At 46.2% G+C, this 17,557-nt stretch overlaps 1 protein-coding gene across 5 annotated transcripts in view; it reads left to right on the top strand.

Annotated features, from left to right (window-relative positions):
* SETD5 (SET domain containing 5) overlaps nucleotides 1-17,557 on the top strand; it is a 63,045-nt gene that overhangs the window by 29,690 nt on the left and 15,798 nt on the right. For 3 of the 5 annotated variants that reach the window (XM_028719721.2, XM_028719720.2, XM_077925149.1), the window contains 14 exons: nucleotides 1,375-1,586; nucleotides 2,395-2,453; nucleotides 2,752-2,939; nucleotides 4,141-4,179; nucleotides 4,654-4,896; nucleotides 5,315-5,463; nucleotides 5,653-5,770; nucleotides 6,235-6,344; nucleotides 6,598-6,838; nucleotides 7,028-7,108; nucleotides 9,443-9,706; nucleotides 10,389-10,709; nucleotides 12,375-12,617; nucleotides 15,299-15,428. In XM_028719721.2, the coding sequence (XP_028575554.2) occupies nucleotides 1,375-1,586; nucleotides 2,395-2,453; nucleotides 2,752-2,939; nucleotides 4,141-4,179; nucleotides 4,654-4,896; nucleotides 5,315-5,463; nucleotides 5,653-5,770; nucleotides 6,235-6,344; nucleotides 6,598-6,838; nucleotides 7,028-7,108; nucleotides 9,443-9,706; nucleotides 10,389-10,709; nucleotides 12,375-12,617; nucleotides 15,299-15,428 (2,398 nt within the window). The remainder of the gene's footprint in view (nucleotides 1-1,374; nucleotides 1,587-2,394; nucleotides 2,454-2,751; nucleotides 2,940-4,140; nucleotides 4,180-4,653; nucleotides 4,897-5,314; nucleotides 5,464-5,652; nucleotides 5,771-6,234; nucleotides 6,345-6,597; nucleotides 6,839-7,027; nucleotides 7,109-9,442; nucleotides 9,707-10,388; nucleotides 10,710-12,374; nucleotides 12,618-15,298; nucleotides 15,429-17,557) is intronic. The other 2 variants (XM_028719722.2, XM_028719723.2) reach the window with 1 other exon arrangement.

Genomic DNA, 17,557 nt, shown 5'->3' with positions numbered 1-17,557 from the left:
GTCTACCGCTCTTCCGCCGTGTGCCAGTCACAGAGGAAGGGCCGCCTTTCCACTGTGACCAGCACAGAAGGCAAACTGGCTGGTGGAGGAGAAGGAGGAGGACAGAGTGATGGGCCTGTTCGTTCACCTGCATTGAATACCTGGCCTCCTTTGCCTGCCGAGTGAGTTGTTAAATGCAAGCTTGGACTAAAAGGTGGGGGGGGGGGGCAATCTCTTTTTCCCTTTTTGGTCTTTAGCACTGACTGCTCATAGAAACTACTACCTTGGGTAGACCTACCCATTGCAGGTAGATTTTTCTAATGAAGTTCCCCTTGCTCCTCCCCCAAAAGTGTATTGATAAGCCCCAGTATTTTGAAAGTTGAAAGCATAGGTTTCAGAATCAAGCCAGTTTGAAAGACAGCTTGCAGCTTTTCTGTGCTTAACAGTGCAGAATGCTTGCATACACATGCAGGTCTCTGCCTTAAGAAAAACAAGAGGGACCTGCAAGGAAATGTTATGGTGTGGAGTGTGCTGGCTCAGGTTTTCAGCTATCCCATTCCATCGTTTTTCATTCTCCATCACCGCCACCCTGTCTACACTTGTCAGCCAGCCAGTATTTCGTGCCCATTGAGAATGCTCAGTCCTCACTGGATGGTTTGGGGGCATTTTCTCCATTTGGGGGGTTTGAGGAGGTGGAGTGGGTATACTTAATGCTGAACCCCAAACGCATTAAATTATTGAATTTCTCTGTCAATATCTGTGAGCAGCTCTCATTCCAAACTTGGGGACAGTTTAAAATAACTTCTTTGAACCAGGAAATGACGTATCCAGACATTGAGATGCTTATTTCTACCCTATACATATGCATACATGTTTCTCTGTCTTCTGGTTCCAGACACTCCATTCTCCCCCTGCATCCCACCCGGTTGCCATTTTCACCCCTTAGTCTCCACATTTTGTGCCTTGAAGAGATCGCATAGAGCTGTTTGAGGCGTTTTCCCTGAAGATTTTTTTGGTACTTGTTGCAGGTCCCTGATTTCCTCTGAGACTGCTGGCACTTCTTTCTTGTGTGTGGGTAGTGTGGTTTTGTTTCCATAAGCACAAGCATAGGTAGTTCAAATCAGTGTTAGTATATTTTGCTGAGACGACTGGATATCAGGGCTTTCTTTATCTGTGGTTGGACTGAGAAAACAATTGCTCCGCCCAGTTCTAGAGAGAGTCCAAAGTTGTAGGTCCTTGCTCTGTTAGCCAGAGTTCCTGTCGCTCCTCAAATCTGTGCATGTGGTGGTGGGTAGGTTTTGGTAGTGTGTTAGGGCTCACATGTTGTGTAAAGTCATGCCTCTTGCTCTCCTCCCCTGCATTCAATATAGAACTGATGCAAATGTTTGTTTTCAGGATCATAATTACGGAGCCCCTCCTCCTCCGACCCCTCCTGCTTCTCCCCCTGTCCAGACCATCATCCCTCGTGCAGAACTGAATGGCCTACACTCTCACGATGAGGAGAATTCTGGGGACACAGAGAGTTCTTCAGAAGCAGAGTCTATTCCTAGCTGGTGTCACTGTAGTCTCTCCCAAGATGGTTTCCTCATCAAATGTGAGAAGTGCAGGTAAGTTCTTGCCTGTAGGCAGCCTCATACATGGGAAAACGAGGGGTGGGGTGGGCAGAAAGTTTCAAGAGGCTTCCTGATTGCTCAGTGGACCATTTTCTTTACCTTCAATTGGTCCAGCCTTCGCTGCAGCAAAGGAGCTGACCTACACAAAATCAACACGCACATTTTCACAACGCAGGAGCCAAATCCTGCAAGTTCATCAGATCAAATAAATAGTACCAATGACAGATTGTCTAAAAGTGATTTGTTTGAGCTGACCAAATGCAGTTAGTTAAATAATCATACCTTATGCTCAGTGGAGTGTGTCTGAAACTCTCCATGAATTTAGGTGCTTCTAATGCAATGGTGAAAGAGTAATAGCGAAGGAGAGGTGGCACTTCTTCAGAGATTGGCAAGCAGCAGAAGGGGGCTTGGGGGTCATAAGGAACATGAGATCTGATGTCTTTCCACTTTCCTGTCCTTCCAGGCCATCACTGGTCCAGGGCATTTCAGTGGCTCTGCTTTCACACACTGTAGGCTTATTTCCACACTTACGAGGGCTAAGAATGTGGTCTTTCTGAAACTTGAAAGATGGGGCTCTTGAGAACATGGGTATTGCACTGGGCGCACAGCCCATTATTTGCTGGAGCGATGGCCTTGGACGTGAATGCGTGAAGCTGAGACGTGGCCATTAAATTCATTTTAACTTTATATAACACTTTAACGTCAGGTGATCTAGTGTTCCACTGAAGACCTGAGGTTAATTTATTTTAAGCAATATAACTTTTAATAATGCCAACTTTGGGTTTCTGTTGCCCTTTTGCAGGGGGCTTAGCCGAGGGAAAGTGATCAGACTTCGTCGGAGGAAGCAAGACAACGTGTCAGGTGAGTTAGTGCCCCCAGGCTTGCGGGATTTGAATGAGCGGGTGTCCTGATGCAGCGAGAGTGCTCTGTGTCTCATTGCCTCTCTTTGTCATTTTTCCCAGTTTACCTGAGATCTCAGAGTATAGGGTAGGTACATTGGAAGAGCTGAAGGGGGCAAGCACAAAGCAAGTTGCCACTGTGAGTGGAAGATGATGGTTCCTTGCAGCCTTTTGGGGAGAAGAGTGCAATGTTAACTCACCGGGGTGGGACAGTTTTCAGAACAAAGGGGAAGTTGCCAACAAGACCTTTTTCACGGCAGGCGGGGACAGCAGTGCAACTGAGAGCTGGGACGAGGAGCTCTCTCCCTCCACAGTGTTGTACACTGCTACACAACACACCCCTACGAGCATCACTCTGACCGTCAATCGGGTCTGCAGAACCAAACCCAAAAAGAGGAAAAGAAATACAGAGAGAACTCGTACGGCACCAAAAGCCAAAAAAATCAAGGTATGTCAATATATACGGTTGTCGGCGACTCCAGCCAGTTACTAAGTAAGCGTTTGGGAGGATGTCTGGTCGTTTTCCTCTAATCTCCTCCTTATGGTATGCAGCCTTCCATATCCTGATGATGATCTCCTTCTGGTTTTTTTGGGGGGGTAGTGGATGCTGTGGACAAAACGAACACGAACAGTGACAATGTGTTCCACCGATGCCTGAAGTGGAATTGTGTCACCCTGCCCACAGCTCAGGCAGGGCTGCAACTGTGGGGGAAGGGAGGGCTTTTCTGATTGCTTAAGCAGTCATTTGAACAACAACAACAAAACCACACCAACAACCCCAAAGGACTCTACATGCATCTTACTTACAGAGATACAAACCTAATATTATTGAATTATTAAGAACTAAACTGACTTCTGACTTCCAGCATTCTAGCCAATCAGCGTCAAGTAAAAAAATGAACGCTAAGCACCTGCCACTAAATAACAACAACAACAACAACAACAACAGTATTTTAATCATACAACATCAAGAAATGACTTGCATTTAATTTTTTACATTTCTAATTGACACCCCACCCTCCCAATGCATAAACGATCTTTGGTTCCTTTACCACACAATGTTCAGACTTTGGGTGGAAAACTGGGTTTGGATGCAGCAAAATCTGGCTGATCTATATTGTGCATATACAGAAGAATTGTTCCTACAAAGCAAATTTGTTTATAAAAGTTACTTTTTGGTTAGTATTCTACACATTTTACATTATTCTTTGCTGCATAAGCTAACAAAAATAATGCATATTAAAGTATTTCTTAAGCAGCAACTCTCTTCTTACTTAGAAGGGACTCTTGATACTTGGAAGGGTTTTTATTTGGGAACTTCATTTTGCTGTTTGATACCCACAGAAAGATTTTAGGGTGGCATAACTGTGTATACTCTGCTGTGGTTCCTTTGCTCTTCTTTCAGAGCCTGTTCTTTGCTTTGTGGAAGTGCTACTTGGCCAAAGCTGCGACAATCCGTGCTTGTCGTCTAGGGAGGTTCTGGAAAAGGCAGCCAACCCTTTAGGGAGTCTACCATTGAAAGTACACTGGGATCAGTTTTTCTTCTAGTCCTTGTTGCAGTTTTGCATCTGTGCCCCTTATTTAGCACGAATGAGCACAGATATATAGGGCAATAATACTGATGGTGATTTGTCCTACTCTTTCAACAGGCTTTTAGAGAAGGTTCACGGAAGTCTTTGCGGATGAAGGTGAGTTAAGCCACATACCTGATCCCAGAATATAGTTTCATGCCTGTAACGCAATTAATGACTCCTGATTTTGTTCTCAAGGACTACTGAGCCCAGCTTACTGGTCATCAGCATGCATGAAACTGCATGGTTATCCTTTGACCTGGTCCAAGATGGTTGTGGCATTATTGTTGAGACAGGTGCACATTTAAAGGACTTTGGTGTGCATGGCAGGGATGTTGAAGAGCAGAGATGTTGAAGGGCTCATTAGTTTTCTAAGCGATGTGGTTGGAATGGCCTCAAGTACTGTTGTGCTGGTTACCTGAGGCTACTTGAGTAGAGACCAGGATGGGGAGAACTTTGAAAATGCCACCAACCAGCTGGCTGAGGACAAGAGTCACATAGAGTTAGATGGTTATTTTCCTAGTTATAGGCTGCTCTGTCACCACAAGCAGCCCTGGTGCTTTTCACAGAACTGACTCTCTTTTGGTACAGAACTCTCCTTCAGAAGCCCATGCCCTGGATGAGAATACGGCAGAGGGGTGGGAAAACCGCATAAGGCTCTGGACCGATCAGTATGAAGAAGCCTTCACTAACCAATACAGCGCGGATGTACAGAACCTCCTGGAGCACCATCTAAATGCCAATAAAGAGTTTGTGGGCAAGGCGGCTGTGCTGGACACAATCAATAAGACAGAGCTGTTCTGTAACAACACTGTCATTGGCTCTCAGATGCAGGTAAACAAGTAGACCCCAAAGTGGCGGTAGGCCAGTTGGCTGCATGCTAGGGTGGTGGGTTATTGATAAGGCCCAGGTTTGAAAGATGCTCTTTTGCCTCTAGATGCAAGCAAGCTTATACATAGGGGAGAGCAGATAAGGTGAAGCTCGGGGAGGTATGAAACGACAGTCCTTCTCTCCCCGTCCTCCTTTCCTGGCTCATTAGATAAGATTCTTTTCAGGTATAAAATATTCCTGGTCTGGCCAGCAATGCTACCTTGAGCATGTCTGCTACTTCAGGTCATGCATTCTGGTAGACCATTAAATATGGCCAGTGATCTCAGACCCTGGTTGCTCAGCTGCTTTTAACAAATGCAGCCATACACAAGGACCTTCCCCCTGCCGTGTGGGTCCTAAAATCTCTCTTTTAACTTGGCAGCTGCAGCTAGGGAGAGTGACGCGGGTTCAGAAGCACCGGAAGATCCTGAGGGCAGCCAGAGATCTGGCTGTGGACACTCTTATAATTGAGTATCGTGGGAAAGTGATGCTGCGGCAACAGTTCGAGGTCAATGGGCACTTCTTCAAAAAGTAAGAATGCTGAGTGGTCTGAAAAGTGGAACCGTTTTGGGGGCTGGTGTGGGTGGGAGGTTCCCCACAATCGATTGGTTTTAGAAATGAATATGCGTTATGCGGTGGTGCGTCCAGCGCTCCACGGATGCCTTGTAGGCTTGGCTGTGTTTGCCATTAAGGTTACAAGTGCTGTTCTTCCTTCCTTAGGCCGTATCCCTTTGTGCTGTTCTACTCCAAGTTTAACAGTGTTGAGATGTGTGTGGATGCTCGGACTTTTGGTAATGACGCTAGATTCATCAGGCGCTCCTGTACACCAAATGCAGAGGTAAGTGGTTGCTGTGGTGTTTGGCATTTTGATAGGTGTGAAAATTTGGCTTGTATTGGTTGAGTTTGTGGTCGGCCACGACTTCAAACAAAGATCGCCCCACCAGCCCAAAAGTGCTGGATCCTCAGATCCTTTATACAATATTGATCCTGCAGAATATTTTACCAGTAGCCCCGGAAGGACAAACACTTGGACATTGTGGTCTTCAGCAGGTGGAATTATGGTCCATCTGTCCTGCATTCTCCATCAAGTATCCCAGTCCTTGACAGAATTCAGAATTCCCTACCTGGCAAAGCGAATCCTTCCAGTCTCAAACGTATACATCACGTTTCACAACTTGGTTGTTCTAAACTAACAGTTGCTTAAAGAGACTGGCTTTGCTGCTACTTCATTGAAACTCAGCTTTTGCAATGTGGCACATGCTTAATTTTTGGGATTGTAACGTTTCTGTTTGTGTGTTGAAGGTTCGCCATGTGATAGCAGGTGGGATGATTCACCTGTGCATTTATGCTGTTACGTCCATTGCCAAGGATGCAGAGGTCACCATTGCCTTTGACTATGAGTACAATAACTGGTGAGCGTTCTTGTTACTCACTTATTGGAGACTTGCCCTTCTTCCCTCAGTACTGACCTTTTCATTTGTGCCCCTGCTTTTTGTTTTTTGTTGTCAAATTACATTCTCAGCCTCTCGGGGGGTAAAGGTCATAAATGGGAGCAGTTCCCCCATCTCTTTCCTAGACATTTAGCTCAAAGGTATACTTACATATTGTTTCTCAAGACATTGTGAAGCGATACTAATATATTCTGTGTCTTTTGTGATGGGGCAGCAACTATAAAGTGGATTGTGCCTGTCACAAGGGAAACCGGAGTTGCCCTGTGCAGAAACGGAGCCCAAACACTGTAGAACAGCTGCCTCCACCTGCTCTAGACACTCTGATTGGAGCAGAGACCAGGCGTCGGAAAGCTCGTCGGAAGGAGCTGGAGCAGCGGGAAGCTGCATCGGATGAGAACAGCAATCCACAGCCCGAGGAAGTCCCTGAGGGACTTGCTGCAGCCAGTGATAATGAGGTAAAGTCTCCACCATCCTATAGCATTGAGGGTTGGTCACTAACTCTGGAGGAACTTGTTCCCAGAGGGAGTGACTTCCCTGGGCACAGAGCAGCCCCAACCCCAGTGAAATGCTGGACGTTCACGGTAATTGTCCCATATCTTTTTGCAGCTGTGACTGCTGCTGAGGTCCATTCTCTCACATTTCAGGTTGCAGACAAAGAAGAGAAGCAAGAAGAGGAGAAAGAAGCCACTGCGGATGAGCAGGGAGGTCTCACTCAGAACAGACGGGCAAGTATCTTTTCCTCTCTCTTTTTTTGTAATGGGTACAGTCCCCCCCATAGGTAGTGAGTTTTTATCCTGCCCAGGTGCCGTGTTGGCTATGGATTCTGATTATGCGGTTTAAAATAGTGGTTTTCAAAGTGTCTGTGTTCAGGGAATCTTTTCCATGTTGGCTTGTCTGCAGCAGAACCTTGCACACTGTAAAAGTTTCTGGGATATAGTGTCCTGTTCAAGCAGGAAACTGGCCAGATCTGTTGGGCCTCACCAGTTCCCTGTTTGAAATAAGTCTATGCCTGTGGCTTTCATTTGTAGGGAAGATTGTCCACTACAGTGTCTGTCTGCTTACTAAGGAGAGCTTTGTTAAGCTTCTGAGAAACAACAGGATGCCCTGCAAAACAAAGATGCAAAAGCAAGATTACTTGTGGAAGGGAGTCAGAGTCAGGGGCTCAGCAGGCTTGAATTAGGAACCTGTTAAGAAATCTTAACAACCAGATTCTAGGCCTCCTCATGGCAGTGTTAGAAACAGATATAAAAGCTAGGAGCCATATGGCACCTTTTAACCTAGGCTTCAGTTGCCACTACGGAATGCCTCAGCGCCCTGCAGATCAGCTGATCTATGCAGCAGCATAACACCAGAAGATGTGCCTCTTTTGGTGCTGTGCTGCTCTGCGAATCAGCTGCTCTGCGGGGCAGCGCAGCACCAAAAGAGGCATTTCTTTTGCTGCCGTGCTGCCCCACCAGCCAGCTGACTGGCCCAGCATGGCAGCAGTGCCAGCCAGCCAGATGGAGATGTTATTCAGCAAACCTGGCGACCAGGTATCTCCACTTCCTCACAAAAGCCTGGTTGCCTATTGTGAAATGTGGCTGGCGCTCTGATATTTTCAAGCACTACCCCATGGCTTAGGGATGCGGGTGGCGCTGAGGGTAAAACCTCAGCGCCTAGGACTTGCCAATCACATGGTCGGCGGTTCAAATCCCCGCGGTGGGGTGCGCTCCCGTCGTTCGGTCCCAGCGCCTGCCCACCTAGCAGTTCGAAAGCACCCCCGGGTGCAAGTAGATAAATAGGGACTGCTTACCAGCGGGAAGGTAAACGGCGTTCCGTGTGCTGCGCTGGCTCGCCAGATGCAGCTTGTCACGCTGGCCACGTGACCCGGAAGTGTCTGCGGACAGCGCTGGCTCCCGGCCTCTAGAGTGAGATGAGCGCACAACCCTAGAGTCTGTCAAGACTGGCCCGTATGGGCAGGGGTACCTTTACCTTTTACCTTTACCCCATGGCTGTTGAAAGTGAAGTAAAATGGCAGCAGCTCAGATAACAGCAGTTACTTTTCATCCTTGAACCTAAGAATAGACAGACAAGAAAAGAAGAGAGGTTAGTCAACATGAGGAAGCTTCAAAGGAAGCCTACAGGCATAGGAAATGGAAGGTAAATGACAATAGTCCCCCCCCCCCCCTTGAATCTTAGCACTGCCTATCCGTGCCAAAGAAAAAAATATAACTTGGTCCAGTTAGCCTTACCAGTGTATGTATATGAGGGATAGGATTGAATAGGGTGGGAAGTGAGGAAAAGCTGGCATTTTCCCTAGCAGCAACACTAGCTTGTTGCTTGTATCACTGTTTTGAATCCCCTGGAGCGTATATTGTCTGAACAGCCATCTTTTTATGTTATTCTAATGGCTACTGCTACTACTGCTTCTTTCTTATTTCCTGCTAAAACCAATATGAACGGCACACACTTAAATCGGTTGGGCTTCTGTAGCCTTGGAAACAAGGTGCTTTCTTGTCACGGCCTTTAAAAACAAAACAGTGTCCTTTAAACGGTTATACAGAGAAGTGGAATATTCATTATCAATTAAAAAACAGCAACAACCAAACTTTCATTCAAAAGGCATAATCCAAAGCACAGAATATCCTGAGAGGAAGGTACAGTTGAGGAAGACCTAAAGTTGGGGGGGGGGGGCGTTTAGGAAGAAGCAAGTGAGAGAGGACTTAGCAAGCAGTTTAATGACTTAAGTATAAATGTGGGGGGGGGGGGAGGCAGGGGTAACATGCATTTTAATCCTAGGCACCTAATATTTTCACATGACCATGCTGTTCTGAATTGCAATTGCATTGAGATCAGTGTATTCTGAGTTGACAGAACTAGCATCCCGTGTTCTGTGTGGTCAGTGCTCAGGCAAGTTGACCCACGAGGAATGGAAAGCGGGACATTATTGGGATGTCTACTGGTTTGCCACTGTTGAGCCTATTGTGTTCCCCCTTCTTCACTTCTTGTCTGGTCTGCCGTTTTTTTTTACCCATTTGTACCTGTTCTGCTGACTTTGATTTGTTCTTTGGTTGGGCTAGACCCGAGAAGATCGGAAGGTAGAAGCCATCATGCACGTGTTTGAGAACCTGGAAAAAAGAAAGAGGAGGCGAGATCTCCCATCGGACCGGAGCAGCACAGACGCAGAAGTGGTGGTCACGGCAGAGACTCCAGAACCGGAGGAAGTAAAAGCTGAGCCAAATGAAACTGAGGATAGCAGTTTGGCTTCAAGTGTTTCTGTGCCAAGTGCCCCTTCCAGTGCCAGCAGCGTTGGAGTGAACACACGGAGGTCTTCACAGGCCGGGGTAAGAAGAAGGGTAGAACTGCCAAGGGTTTGGCCCCAGTAACTTTGGGAATTACAGTGGAATTGCTGTATGCGACTCCATGTTCAGAAAGGATGTCCTTCCAGCTACCAGATGCTGGAGGTGTAATTCAACCTTCCTGTTGTATAAAAACGTCCACTGGAATGTAATTATATATTATATAATTAGACCATTGGCTTGATCCAACATGACAATTGGTTGTGAGCCCCTGACTGGTAGCATTTCCAGTGTTACCAGACATGTGCTGGATTTGAAAGAAGTCATGTTTCATTGGGCGTGCTGAGAGCACAAGGGAAGGCGGGGGCCATATTTTGGCATGGACTTGCTGTCTACAAATCAGCACAGTTACTTTCACAGACCATGTTGTACTGGCACCCTTGGACACTTCTTATTGGACTCAAAATATGCCAGCTGGCACCTGTTTGGCAAATGCTTCAAGGGGTGAAAACAGTATTCTAGAGGGAGCATTGCATTAGGATGCAAGTAAAACTCCCCCCCCCCCAAAGAATACTAGCGTCCCAGATTCTCCCTTGACTCTCCCTTTACACTCCAGGAATTAAACCTTTACAGATATATTTCGCCAGGCTGCCCCTGTTTGAGAGCAAATGTGTAGAGGCGCAGGTTCTCAATAATTCCATACCTTACACTGGGCTTTGCTCTGCAGGAAACGGCAGCAGAGAAACCAGCCTCTAAAACAGCACCGTCAAAACCAGCTAGGCCGCGACCCAAAAGCCGGTTTTCCCGTTATCGGAGTAGTTCCGCACAACGGCTGAGAAGGCAAAAGCAAGCCAGCTCCCAGCAGGCTGATCTCTCTCAAGCAGCTCCAGAGGAGGGAAACGCTGTGAGCACAGTAATGGCGGCGGAAGTCAGCAGCGTGGAGGGTCCTGGAGAAGGGAAGCAGTTGATTGGTTCTGATCCAGCTGTGGCTGCAGTTGCAGGAACACAGGCCAGCCGGGCTGCACTCAAGTATCCCAAAACGAAAAAGGTAAATCAACTGAGGGATGGGCAGGATGTATCTTAAAGGTAAAGGTACCCCGACCATTAGCTCCAGTCCCTGATGATTCTGGGGTTGCGGTGCTCATCTCGCTCTATAGGCCGAGGGAGCCGGCGTTTGTCCGCAGACAGCTTCCGGTCATGTGGAAGTTTGTCCGGCCAGCATGACTAAGCCGCTTCTGGCGAACCAGAGCAGCGCACGGAAACGGCGTTTACCTTCCCGCTGGGAAGGTACCTATTTATCTACTTGCACTTGACGTGCTTTCGAACTGCTAGGTGGGCAGGAGCTGGGACTGAACAACGGGAGCTCACCCCGTCGTGGGGATTCGAACTGCCAACCTTCTGATCGGCAAGCCCTAAGCTCTGTGGTTTAGACAAACATAAGCATATTGCAGGATGTATCTTAGGACCCTGCAATATGCTTATGCTTGGGTAACAAACACAGTGTGTGGCAGGTTTATAAATTACAACAGGAGCTGTACAGAGACTTCAGTGGTACTATCTGAGTCAAGAAGACAAGATTTGACAATCCAGATTTTCCAGAGCCGCCTCCACTGGTTTCCCAACCCTATCAACATTCTCCAGTGAATTACTATCCGTTTTCAAAAGGGTCAAAATAATTTTAGCCCAATGAAAAGAAATGGAGGAAAATGACTTTTTATGAGATTCCAGTGAGACAGAAATTCTCAAACTGTGTGAGCTCCAGGCAGGTTGACTGGAAAGGTTGCCGAACATTTGAGAATATCTGTGCTTGGACCTGCACTTTTATATTTTTCTCTCTCTGAGTAATGGAGATGGGAGGCCATTTTGACCAAGGGACAGATTTATCGAACAGACAAACAAGTCATTTCCTAGGGCCTGTGATTTTCGTAATAGTGCACTGATGTTGATAATGGTGCCAGAACCAACAAAAAGGTTTATTAAGTGGACTGCTAAGACCTCCAGCAATTTACAAGTGGCCTGCCAAGAAAATAAATAAAATAAAAATTGAAAACTGCTGCAGTAGAAGCTTAACATTCACTTAGAACCATTTGAGGAAAAGCAATCAAGCTGAACTTAATTTTCTGTGGTGTAACCCATCTTAAGCCAAGATCTGTTTTTTAATGGACACTTCTTCAACTCAGTTTTTAATAAGAGGTTCAGAACATGATTTCTAGACCTTTAAAATAATACAAGCGGCACTTGCAACCCAACAACGGGGCAGGTTTTGGCACCTTCCAGATCACAGGGATTTCTTCCAGGAGGAGGTGATTGATGAGAACAGCAGTTCTCATTGTAAGACCTTATGAATTACACCAATGAGACCTTTCCAAAGATGTCATTGCCAGGCCACTTGTATATATCTTATGCACCAGATTTAAGAGTGCATTTGAGGGTTTTCACTGAGGGGGGTAATAATGTTGTTGGGCCATAACCCAATAGTAGGGCATATACTCTGCCTCAGGTTTCATCTCTGCTACTTCCAACTTTAGTAAAGAGATGTTTGGTATCAGGGCTGGGGAGGTTCCCTGCTTGAAACCATGGATAACCAGGGCCCAGGCAGAGTAGACAGTTCTGGGCCCACCTATTCCCACCTCTCCCTATTGACTCTTTATTTTGTCTTATCTTTACAAGTTCCTTGCATAGTAAGACACATTTCTGTTATTTCTGCTTTCAGTATCTAGTTACAGAATGGCTGAATGACAAGGCAGAGAAACAGGAGTGCCCCATTGAGTGCCCTTTACGTATCACCACTGACCCAACCGTGCTGGCCACCACCCTCAATATGTTGCCAGGCCTTGTCCACTCCCCCCTCATTTGCACCACGCCCAAACACTACATCCGTTTTGGTTCTCCCTTCACCCCAGAAAGGCGAAGGCGGCCGGTTCAGCTGGATGGGAACTACAGCTCATGCAAAAAGGTATGTCTGCTTTTGGTTGTGGTCCGTGCACTTGGCCCAATATTTCTTTTAAAAAAGAAAAGAAAAGAAATGTGAATGTTTAATGAACATGCATGACTTTCCTTAAAGCACCCCAAAATATGCTTGCCCAGGTTTGGTTTACTGAAACTCTTCCTGGAAAAGAAACATACAACTAAAATTGTTTTAACTGGTTCTCGTATTTTCAGTGGATGTAGGGAACAGTTTCTCCCTGCTTACAACACTGCCTCATGACACTTTAAAAATTACAGAAAAGGCATGGTCTTCTTCCATAGGCTCACTAGCTATTCCTAGATGTGAATAGAATCTGCACCGCATGCATTGTTAGAAAGACAAGACTGTGGTGTGCTTGAACTCCTCTACAGTGGTACCTCGGGTTAAGAACTTAATTCGTTCTGGAGGTCCGTTCTTAACCTAAAATTGTTTCTTAACCCGAGGTACCAATTTAGCTAATGGGGCCTCACGCCACCACCACACAATTTCTGTTCTCATCCTGAAGCAAAGTTCTTAACCCGAGGTACTATTTCTGGGTTAGCGGAGTCTGTAACCTGAAGCGTCTGTAACCCGAGGTACCACTGTGTTTAAATACAGGCTCTTGCAGGATTTCTTAAAACGCTTTATTGTATGGGTTTAAAAAACTGCAGTAGCTGAAACATCTAAGTAGTAATTGATGCACCTTGCCTACTGGGACTAAGATTCTAAATTAGGTGCACTGTACACATCTTGAATTTTGTGGTTGCCAAGATATTGCTGATTCAGATCTCTTGAATAGAGATAACCTGTGATGATTCTCGGTTAGGTGAGCAGAAAGGAAAGTGCGTTTCACACCTGTTTTCTCTCTGCACCGCAAGCTGTAGCTAGATTAGGGAGACTAGGAAAGTCAAGAGTATCTGTTTCAAGAAGGGCTTTTGCATAGCCCAGGACTGGGTGTGAGACATTCACCATGATGCACACATTGTGATGCCAGCTCTAGATTTTCCGTAGACCTTGGCAAAGTCAAGCTTTCATTTTAATCTTTTGCTTTATTTTTCTAGGCTACTAGTTACGTTGTGTGTCTAATGCTTTCTAATGCTTTCTTTAAATGTATTTTTTGCCTTGAGAGGCAATACCTACTCAAGAGTCTGCCTAAAGCAGCTTGTTTTTCATGCCTTACAAAGGCAGGATTAATAGCTGGGTTTCCAGAGGGCTCTAAGCTGCAAAGGAATGGCCCATGGACACAGGAATGCCCTGTATGCAGTTTCCTGGGCCTCACGAGTTACCTGGTATAAAACAATCCCCCACCCACAAAATTGTGTCAACATAACCCCTTAGGCAGATAAGCAGATTGGGAGTCTATTCTGGCTTAGGCTGCTTAAGTAATGAAAGTAGTTCTCATAATACATGACAGCTTTTTAATAAAGCTAATATTTGGGTATCTTCCTTGTATTTTGGCAAGTTGCCTGTCAAGGGCAAGGTGCAAGAAAGGGGATAGCCAGCAACAGGACTATGAGGAAGTGGCTTCTGTCTACTTGAGTCTTGAGTGGGCTAATGCATTTGCACAACTATCTTGAACACCCACAAGGGCTTTGAAACTTGTTTTCCAACAAAATTGTGGGATGGTCTATGTGCACATTTGCGTGGTGAGTCTAGAGCAGCATAGGATGGCCATACTACTGGTCGTCTCCATTTCTTTGCCTGCTTTTGTTGAATGTATATTCTATGCTGCAACCAGGCCAGAAATGGGCTCCCAGCATTTCCTTTTAGACTGGTAAGCATATCTCTTCCATATCTTGCTTTGACACAGCGGGATAAGCCGTATTTAGAATGCACCTTCTGCTAATTGGGTCCTGAATCTGGTTCATTTCTCCATGTGAATGTCCTGGCCAGCTAACCCCAGTGTGCTTTTGGGCAAAAGCAAAGAATTCAAGTTTGCTTTCCTAATTTAAGTTTGGAGCATTAATAACATAATCCTGTGTGCTTAATTAGAATCGCTAATTTCCAGATCTGGTTTTACCGTGTGCATGTTCAACATATGAGAGTCTTGGACTAGGTAGGAGTGGCAAGCTGTTGTTTTTACGTTTCCATATGCTAAAATAATGGTACCTCCCTAGTAAAAAAAAAAAAGCAAAGCAAAAAAGCTGGATGCTGGCGTTCAAATCTTTTCATATAAAGATACTGTTCTAGTTCTCATGGCTTGTGGAGATGCATTTGAAAATGGTCTATAATAGGTGAATGGCTCACAGTTCAAGGGGATGAAACTTTTGGCCCACACTGGCTCCCTCTCTCTCCTTTAAGGCTCCTAGCTAAGTTTCCGTACACACAAGCCCCTGCTGCCCTCCCTGTCTTATGCCATTTCCTTCTCCTACTGCACCATCATTTGCCAGTTAAAAATATGGGCTCAGCCTAAAACATGTATATTGAGTGACCTCATGGAAAATAAAGACTATTTGCATAGAGGCATCACTTATTTTCAGTAAAAACAACTTTGAGCTGGGGTACAGGTTGTAAACGGCCCCACCCATAAAGCGATTGATGTGAAAACAGATCCTCCCCATCCCCTGGGGCATTGACCGATAACAGATGGAAATTGCTGAAAGTGGTCTGTTGCAAGTCGGGGGGGGGCGGGGGGGAGAAACCCTTTAAGTGGGAGCCTGTGCATTATTAAGCAAGGTTTGTTTTTGCAGCGTTGGATCAAGCAGGCTCTGGAAGAAGGGATGACTCAGACCTCAGCTGCTTCCCAAGAGAACAGAACTCAGTGTCTATACCAAAGCAACGAGAGCGGTAGCACTTCTGGCATCTGCAAGGAAAACGCAGGTTGGTTGAGAGGCCTCCGTGTTTCAGTGGTGCACCGTGGACGTCGTTTCAGTTTTCCACTCCTTGAAGGGCCAGTTAGAAAGCAAGCAAGCATAATTGCAGTCAATAACTCTACATAACTCTGGCTTCCGTGTACTAACCAGTTTATTTATTCGTTTGTTTACTGCATTTGTATCTCACCTCGTTCTCCAAGGAACTCGAGGTGGAGTGCATAGTTATTCCCCTCCTCATTTAGTCTTCAGAACAACCCCGTGAGGTAGGTTAGGCTGAGAAGCAGTGACTGGTTCAAGGTCACTCAGTGAGCTAGTGAGCAATAATAGGTACAATGCACATAGAGTTGCGTAGTGTTTTGCTACCTGTTGATGCAGGCAGCTGCTGCTTCTTCTTCTTCTTCTTCTTCTTCTTCTTCTTCTTCTTCTTCTTCTTCTTCTTCTTCTTCTTCATTCCTTCTTGTTATTTCCCAATAACTCAGGAGCTACAGTCTTTGGCCCAGGGTTTGTGATGGATTAGAGCTCAGAAATGCCACTCTCCTCATTGTATAACATCCTGTCCTTCACAGCTCCTCAGGTTGCTACGGTGGTTAGAGCTTGGTGCTAACACCAAGGTTGTGGGCTTGAACCCCGTATGGGCCACCTCCATATTCCTGCATTGCGGGGGGTTGGACTGTGAACCTGGGGGCCCCTTCCAGTTCTACAATTCTGTGACTATGGCACAGGCCTGTTGCCATTCTGCAGATGTCAATCCACCTGTTAGCCTGCTCTTGAGGGAAAACAAACAGAAAAACCGTACAAGCTGCATGAATGGTGTTTCTTTTGCCGGGTGACTACTCATTCTGACATTTCCCTTGCGGAGGGGGGCAGGGAGGAGTCTAAGAAGGGGATCCTCCTTTTCCAAGATCAAGAGAACCCATTCCCCTTTGGGCTTCATCTAGAAACAGAAGACCTTATTCCCAGGGAGGAAGTGCACTGCACCAAACCCAGTGCTACCACCTTCCTCCACTTGCTGGGAAAATAACTGGTTAAAAGAGCAGGGTCCTGGTTGCAGAACAGCCACTCTCCAGCACCGGAGCATACATCTGTGAGCAAAGCAAAAAGACAAGTTTTAAAAACAGTAACTTTGCATCTGTCTTTGCAGAGGAAGAGGGTGGCGATCTATCCAAGTCAGGGATCAGTTTTCCAAGGACGCGAGACGAGGCCCTAGGCAGTGTACAGATAACTGTTTGTTACACAAAGGTTAGAGGCATCGAAAGCAGAAAAAGCACTAGTTCTGGGCAAATTGCAATTTTGAGCGAGAGGTGGGTGGGGGGGAGCAGAAAAGGCTCTCTGGTGATCTTTCTAAGAGGCTTCTATGGGTTGGATTCTTTTGAGTTAAAAGTTGTCCAGTGGCATTTCTTAGGACCACGAAATCATTTGGCTTTTGAGGGGTTTCTTGCAAGTCAGATTAAGTTCTGTCACAGGACGTAAAGAAGTGCTGGGAAGGGCAGGCCGATGCAACTCCCTTGTTAATAGAGTGGCGGGAGAGGAGAGAGGTGCTGTCGTGGCTTGAGAAGGAAGGGAAATTGGGGGGAGGGCTGTGTCCAAGATTCTTATGCAAGGGACAGCTCACATATGCAAGTCAGCATCTTGGGGTGCTTGCAGCAGCTACTGAAATCAATAGTTGTGGGGTTGGGGATCTCACCTACCAGCAAAAACCTGGCAAATGACCTCCCACTATCCACTTACAACTATGCTGGGGCTGCTGTTAGGCAAAAGTTTGCATTGTGTGTTGAAGGGTAGAGCATAATCTTATCAGTAGATGGATGGAAACACTGGAGCAGCCCTAGTTCCCTTGGAATAGTTGACTCTCACTGGTTAGAAGGCAGCTGTGGTTTTTTGGCCAACAGGATTGATGTCTGTCGATGGAATATGGGCTAATAGAGGTTCCCTTTGGGATGCAGGTGGGCAGCTTGCAGCTCTGAGCCAGATTCCATTTGCCCTGATTCCTTTTGTGTGGTAAGGAAGGAAAGAGGAGAAGGTATTGGAGAGCAGAGTGGACACCTTGACCTCTGACCCCACTCTTACTTTTGGCTCAGGCTCCAGCCATCACCAATACAGTGGCACTTCGGGTTAAGAACTTAATTTGTTCTGGAG

This window comes from Podarcis muralis, chromosome 2 (genome assembly GCF_964188315.1).
Source record: "Podarcis muralis chromosome 2, rPodMur119.hap1.1, whole genome shotgun sequence".
NCBI lineage: Eukaryota > Metazoa > Chordata > Lepidosauria > Squamata > Lacertidae > Podarcis > Podarcis muralis.
The sequence above is the reverse complement of the archived record's forward strand: the minus strand, read 5'-3'. Positions and strand labels throughout refer to the sequence as shown.